General features: G+C 37.8%; 1 protein-coding gene across 3 annotated transcripts in view; it reads left to right on the plus strand.

Moving 5' to 3' along the window:
• Window positions 1-8,022, plus strand: part of LOC135220897 (trichohyalin-like) — a 256,724-nt gene that overhangs the window by 109,794 nt on the left and 138,908 nt on the right. For all 3 annotated transcript variants that reach the window (XM_064258510.1, XM_064258511.1, XM_064258512.1), the window contains one exon: window positions 1,869-2,526. In XM_064258510.1, coding sequence (XP_064114580.1) covers window positions 1,869-2,526 — 658 coding nt within the window. The remainder of the gene's footprint in view (window positions 1-1,868; window positions 2,527-8,022) is intronic.

An 8,022-nucleotide genomic window follows, 5' to 3' on the forward strand; every position in this document is an offset into this window, starting at 1 on the left:
GGCACTAGAAATTATCTTATTGTTAAGACCTCAGGTTTGTAGCTATGAAAAATACAAATTGCCTTAGAAAATTTGTCATTTTACTAGTCTTTTACACATTTTAGATACTTTTTGTAAGGTTCCAGAAGAACTTTAATTATAGATGCTCAAAGATCTTTAGAAGCATCATCTTATGATCATAAGTTAGCTTGAGAGCCCATAACTGTTTTACAGCAGGATAATGTTCTTGCCATGGTCAGTGCTAGTAGGTCAGAACATCATATGTCACATTTTTGTGAAATTCTTATACTTATTTTCATATACATATATATTTTGGGAAATGTTTCTCACTTAAGCTTGTGGTAGTTTGATTTTCCATCCTTTGTCTCATTTATTGATGCATGAGTGATGAATTCAAACCATATAAGACAAAATGCCATTTTGTTTTTAAACATATTCAGTCAGAGAGATTTACATTGACTAAATGAAGCCTTACAAGAAAATGACATTGAAGCAGAGGCAATACCAACAGGCAGGATATAGCATGTGTAGTGAGTATTATGTGGATCTTGACTAACATAAATTTGATGAGACTGTAATTACTGCAATTTAGTTAGATACATTGTATTATAACAAATTACAATTGATAGATATATTGACTGTATATATGTTGACTCTAATGACAACAACTGCAGTCATCAGTGCTAAACACAAAGCATGTTATTTTATACAAATCATGTTTTGCCTTTTCACCATGATCTTGATCCCATTCATAGCATTGTGTACCTATCAAAATCCAAATACTCTCACTTCACATACCCAGTCCTCCTATGACTCGTATGCTACCAGTCATCTGATATATGAATTTAAGGAATGAATGTGCTGTTGCTTTGATTTGATTCCAAGATTTTTGCTCTGCATCATTCATCACATTCTTTCTGATTCTTGCTTTAGTCTGTCATCAGTGATTTCAGGAAAAGATTGGGTTTATGGTGAATGTGGTTATGATGACACTTGCATTTTCTCAATGTTGCATGATTCTTTTACATATTTGCGGAAGTTTCAGAGACCCCTATGATACCAAAGACTTGTTTAGATTTACAGTTTGAAAGGAAGGTTGAAGTAGTGCAGCATTGCCTTGTGACTAGTGAGGGGGATGCCCTCTCATAGTGGGATTTGCATCTAGAAGAATGATTTTAGGTTGTCCTCTAAGTTTCCATTCTTGATAATGACACTTCTGTTGTTAATTGTCATATTGAAATTCTGTTGTAAGTAAAATTAGAGAGTTTTTATGTATGATTGAATGTGGAAATTATTGGAAATTTTTTTTGGTTTTTGTATCTTTGATAAATCAGTTCATTCTTATTGTTTATATCCTTACTGCTCTATTATGTAATGCTTTGCATCATAATGGAACTTTCAAAACTCCTACATTTATTGTGCAGTGCAAATAGAGTATTTTATGTAAAACATTAGTAAATTTTAGAAATTCTTGATTGAAGTTCATTAAAAAAATTTATATTTTGAAAATCATTGCCTTGCCTCCTTCTTGAAGAGTGATTCAGCAAAAGTAAAGAAAGAAGTTTGCACAGAAAATTTTTTCTGACTTTAGTAAGGGGGATGTCTTCTCATGGTGGGATTTGCATCTAGGAGAATAATTTTAGGTTGTCCTCTAAGTTTTCATTCTTGATAATGACTCTTCTGATGTTAATGTGTGTCATATTGAAATTCTGTAGTAAGTAAAATTAGAGTTTTTATTTATGAATGAATGTGGAAATTATTGGAATATTTGGGTTTTTTTTGTAACTGATAAATCATTTCATCCTTATTGTTTATATCCTTTTTGCTCTAATATTGTAATATTGTTATATAATTTTTATGATTTCCAGGAAAAAGTCTCGTGATTTTAGTAAAGAGGATGTGATGGACGAGCTGATATCTTCATCAAACATCCTCAAGTCTCCGAGAGAACGGAAAAGAAGCGAAAGTTCTGATATCAAAAACAAATATAATTCTGAAGACAGAAGTGTTGAAGTGATTGAGATAAATGATGACTCAGATCACCAAGACAATTTGTGGGAAGAACCAGTGAGAAACCTCAATGATGAATCTAGAGACAAAAGAAATACTGTCCATGAATCTGACACAAAAGTGAAAGAAGGTAGAGGTAGGAGAAAAAGTGTTGAGGGTCCTGGAAGAAGAAAGAGTGTAGATGAAGGTATAAAAAAGAAAAATGGTGATGTGGGAAGGAGAAAAAGCATTGATGAGGGATTGAGAATAAAAAGTGAAGATGTGGAAACAAGAAGTGGTGATGAATATCCCACTGAGCAGGAGGCAAAAGTCAAGGTGAAAGTTGGCCGTGGACGAAGAAAAAAGATTGTTATTGATGATAATAAGAATGCAGATGAAGAAAAATTAAAAGTAAAAGGGAAGGAAAAACGTGGACGAAAACCGGGCAGAAAGCCAGGGAGAAAGCCAGGTTCCCGGAACAAAGTTGTGAAGGAAGAAGTTTCTAGTGACGATGATGAGGAAAACACAAAACCACAGGTAAGAAAATTTATATATTTTGGTTCAGCACAATTTTCTTTTATTAAAATAATGCCCATGCACCTATGCAAGCTGCTATCTCATTTCTTGTGGTGTGTTTGGTTTTGTTCCTCCAGCTATAACTAGTCCTTGTTTACTGTCCTACTTTACTACAGTGTGTGTGAACACTATCACTGTGAAAAAAACAGGTTTTGACATAGGAAGAAGGTATTTTTGGTAGTCACTGTCTCATCCTCAAGGATTACACTTTCCGTGGTCTATCCGGAGCTCCATGGTGACCAGACTAATGTGAATGTATCAGGTCCACTGAATTGATGTGCTGATCGAAGTCTAAGCACTTGTTCAGGGACCAAGTGATTGGAACCCTTCCAGAGTGGATCTTTGTAGTGTAAAGGACTGCAGAAGAGAAGAGAAAACTTATATACTAAGAGTCAAATAACAAAACCATAAACAATGGTTCCATTAATGCTATCTTGTTTTCCACGATTGTTGTAATTGCAAGGTGTATGTCTTCGTAGAGGGATGAGAAATTTGAAAATTGTTTCTCTAGAATTTTTTACTGGGCTCTTGGTATGGATACTGGTATTGCGAGATATGTGGAATCTATAAGTTTTACACTAGGTACCTAGCAATGTTGGGTGAGTAATTTTCACGGTACAGATATTTAAGAAAATCCACCCATGAAGGTCTTGGCTTAGAAAGGAGGATCCTTAAACAACTTTCCCTCCTATTGACTGGGATAAAACAGGCGACAATTTTGGAATTTATCTCTTCTCCTGTTGTTAAAATAATAGGAACCAATGCCTGTTTGGCCAATTTGGGGCTATGTATTAAGTAAGCTGTTCCTTAGTAGGTTAGGAGTTTGTTCCACACCTTGAAATCTGGATTTATGGAGGAAAGGGTTATATCGTCCTCCATTTGTTCCAGTCTTGTAGGAAGGCATCTCTTGCTGTTGCTTTCATAGCAGTTTATGACTCATATGTGGCCAATAGTGATGAAGAAAGAAAACGAGGGGCTAGTATTGGTGGAGAAGTTTTTATGGATTTGGACTTTGTTGATGATGTTGCATTGATTGCCGATATGTGGCTGGTGCTGGTAGGTATGGTAATGAGGATAGAGACAGAGACACAGAATTTTGGCTTGAACATCAGCACAAAGAAGAGCAAGATCATGGTTGTGATTAGGGATGACGGTTGGGTGCACATGGAAGACATGTCAATCAGAGGTCAGGAGCTGAAGCAAGTTGAGAAGTTTGTGTTCTTTGGAAGTGTGGTAACAGCAGACGGGAGGCAAATTAAGGATATACAAAAAAGAAAACTAGGAGCAGCAAGAGTTTTTAAAGTTCTGAGAAGAAATGTGTGATCAAAGCATGAAATTGGCCTGAAAACTAAGATGAAAATATTTAATGCAGTAGTACTGCCAGTCCTGATGTATGATTTTTTCCACTTGGGCACTGACCATAACAGAGGAGAGAAGGTTGGAGGCTTTTGAGATGAAGCTGCTGAGGAGGATACTTGGCATTAAATGGGATGACTTTGTTAGGAATGAAGACATCAGGATGAGATTAAGGCAAATGCCAGTCAGTATCAGGCTGAAGAGGGGAAAGCTGAAATGGTTTGGACATGTTGAGAGGATGGATGGGAATAAAGACCCAGGGGAGCACTGACAACAGTACAAATAGGAAGAAGACCACTGGGAAGGCCAAGAATGAGGTGGATAGACATAATTGTCAGAGATCTTGAAGAAGAAATCCAGAACCTAGAGGAAGCAAGGGAAATGGCTCAGGGTATAGACTGATGGAGAGGAACTGGCCAGTGGCGGTTAGATAAAGTAAATAAAGTAATTGTGGTGAACTGATCCACTTCCATTTGTGGAAGCATATTGGCTATTCTCTGAAAGAGTGGTTGTTTAACTCCGCTCTGTTTTCTTGAAAGAGAGTCTTACTATTACATTGAAAGAGCCCGTAAGCTGAATTGCAGACAAGTACCACTTCCTTTCTTGCCCCATTGAAGGATGGCTAGCATTACTATACAGAGAGGAGGCGAGTATCATTCTGACTTCTTAATGTAGGACATTGCAGTCATGTTGCCTAGAACCAAACAAATATCTCTCTTCTGGAGGTTTGGGTTTTTTTGAGAGACAAAAAGACAGCCATCAGCTCCAGGAAGTTGATACAACAATTCCTCAGAGTAGTTAATATCTCCCTGCCACCTGACGATCCTCCCAACGTGTTCCCAACTTGTTAACAAGGCATGTGGGTGTATTGTCATTCATACAGACTGAGGAGTCAGGGTGACCTGTATCACCAGAGATTCTTTCCAGGATCGAGGGTGAAGTATCCCCCGCCTTTTTTAATCTTTTGATGAGGTCGGTCTCGCATCTTGTTTGTTGCGTGTGATAGCTTAGCATAGCTAGAATTTGTTCATTTTCATTTGCTGTATTCTGAATATTGGATCTAATATTGATGCAAATTGCAACAAGCCCGTCATACGTTCTAACTGCGGTCTGGAAACTCTTGGCTGTGCAAGGCACATTTAGAGGACTTGCCTTATTCTGTTTTGAGTGTGATGGGGAGAGACAAGCTGTGAAAAGTATCCCAACACAGTCCCAGTTACTGGAAGAGTCTGCTGAGTGTGAGGTGGGTGCCAATTTATCATAAAACCTTTTGACTACTCAGTTGACCACTGCTCTTAGGCTTTTGAAGCACACTTTTCTTGTGGTCTCCCAGATTGACCAGTTGTCTAGGTTTGCCATTAGTTGTATTTCTGATTCCTCGAAGAACTACTGCTACTAACTTTCTCAAATCTTACGATAATGTTTAACACACAGGGCATGACTTAGAATCTGTACATATCTTTCTGTGTCCGGTGCCTTTGGAAGGGACGGAAAGGAACAACGACAGAGACGTGCCAGTATGCATGCACCTTTCAGATATATAGTTGTCCAAGTCTCTTTTAGAACAATTGAATGCACTAAGTCAATGGTAGTTTTTTCAGAAAATTTGGCAAACAATGTGTGTTCAGTGTTCATAGGTCTAGGATCACTCTTCGTTTGAAGGAATCCTTTTTGGGTTCAGGTAGATCCTTGTACCCCATTTTGGGGAAAGGATCCATATTTCCTTATAGAATTGATCAAATGCTGCAAGTTGTTTATCCTGTTTGTGGAAGCTTGCACATTTTGACTGAGTTTCAACAACTGAACTGTAACTGCCTGGTTCTAAAGGGGCAGAAGTCCTGGGTAAGTTACAATACCCCTCTGAAAATATAGTAATATCAGTCATAGTCAGATGGATCCTTGTATCCCTTTTGGGGGGAAAAGATCCCCTTCAGCATTGATAGCTGTAAATGGGGATAGAATTAATTCTATAAGGCTTCTCCCATGACTACGTGAAATTTGTGTTCCTGATCCATCTGGATTCAGCAGGGTCAGTTCAGTGGCAATGCCCCCTTCATATTCCATAGTAAGTGCCTCAGTGGTGTGATCGGTATGGTCTTGGCCTGCCACCTAGTTGGCTGCGAGTTCAAGTCTCGGGCATTCCATTGAGGTGTGAGATTTGTATTTCTGGTGACCGAAGTTCACTCTCGACCTGTTTCGGAAGTCACGTAAAGCCGTTGGTCCCGTTGCTGAATAACCACTGGTTCCATGCAACGTAAAAACACCATACAAACAAACAAACAACATTCCGTAGTAAAAATGTCTCCCTCATGCCAAAATCCCTCTGTTTCCTCCGCGGGTTTAACCTGGGAGGTAGTGGGGACTGATGTTACTGGGTTTTTGCCCAAACAAAATGCCTGGAAGGTACTGGGGACTGATGTTACTGGGTTTTGACCCAAACATAAATTTTGATCTTAGAAAAAAGGATTGCATATCTGCTGCTGGAATTTTGCTGGAAAGATAATTTCCTCTTTCCTTTAGTCCTATTGAACCTTAAAAATCAGCAGGACAGCTTAAAATCAGCAGTTTCATCATTAAAACTTGCTGTCAGTAGCAAACTACAAGTTTGGTACATATCTGTTGACCAAGCAATTTTTAATGGTCTTTTTTTTTACAAGATTATACCCATGCAGTTGGTATGAACCATACCCACTGGTGCCCGAGCAGTTTGATACGGAACACTTGAACTGAGGGTCCTGCATAGTGGCAGCCCTGTAGTGATATAAGGCAAGTTGTTATAAGAAGCTAGTCAGTATTCAGTTATTAATGAGGGACACCTCTGTAGTTCCTCATACAATTTCCATATTTGTAATAGATTCTATTAGAAATCTATGTTAACTTTGAGGTTTAAGTTTGTTTTGACAGCCGTATATGGCTGTATACAGTACTAAGTCTTTTTGCACTAGCTGTAAAACTTTAATTTGAATTATCATAACCATTTGGACTAATATCCTATTTAGTAATTTATTAAGTTAGCCTAAGCCACTGTTTTTGAATGGCTTTTAGCTTATTTAATTATGGCTAGAATACTGTTTATATCCTATCTTAGGCTATTTGGGCTAAACTACCACTTAGCACACCAACAATATGATGTTTCCTAAATTATTCTCTCATAGCCTAGTATAGGGCATTGTCTAATCCAGATTATTCTAGAACAAATGTAAATGTTATATAAAAACAGAAAGTTACTTACAGGCAATCCCCGGCTATCGACGGGGGTTCTGCCATTAACTGAAACTAAGTGATTTATGGCGCTTTTGGCAACGAAACTTGACCTGTTATGGCGCCATATTGGCGATAGACAAACCCCATAAAACCAGATTGCCATTAACCGAGTCCGCCAGTAACCAGGGACTGCCTGTGCATGTAAATTTATAGTTAGGCTAACATCTTTTGTCTAACTCAGATTGTTTAAATCTAGTCCTAGGCTATTTGGTCTATTATATAAAACAGTATCTTTCTTATATGAAACTCTGATATGAAATTTTAAAGTTAGGCTATCACTTAGTATAGTTCATTGTCTAGTCCTGATTAATTTACCTTTATTCAGGTTACTACTGAATCAAAGTTAATTATTTTCACTCTTAAGGATATATAATCCTAGGTTATAGATAAAATGATAAATTCTTCAAAACAATTTTGTGCTTGTACAAAAAAGTCAGTTGTTCCTACACGATATACAAACCCTCGGTCCTTACATAAGGAATTACTTTCGGTGTAGCTGGAATTACGCCTGTTAAATTTTTGAACAAGGTGGTTAGGCAGTAACTATGGCGTGGCAGGCTGGTAGGCCAGCCTGCCCGGATGTAAACACCCGTTTTGCTTTCGGCCGTCTTCCGATGAAGACGTGTGTTTGTGAGCTCTTGCTGACTGACCGTTGATCATTTTCCCGGTAGGATTTTTTTTTTTCTCTTTTTTTTTTTTTCTAAATAAATATGTATATACGGTGTTTGAAATTAATATTAAATTCAGTCAATTTAATTAATATGCAAACCCACTTTTTGTGATAGCCTTTATAGCCGCTTTTCTACTTTGTGTTAAGAGTCGGCGGCAAAGGTATGC

This window comes from Macrobrachium nipponense, chromosome 2 (assembly GCF_015104395.2).
Source record: "Macrobrachium nipponense isolate FS-2020 chromosome 2, ASM1510439v2, whole genome shotgun sequence".
NCBI lineage: Eukaryota > Metazoa > Arthropoda > Malacostraca > Decapoda > Palaemonidae > Macrobrachium > Macrobrachium nipponense.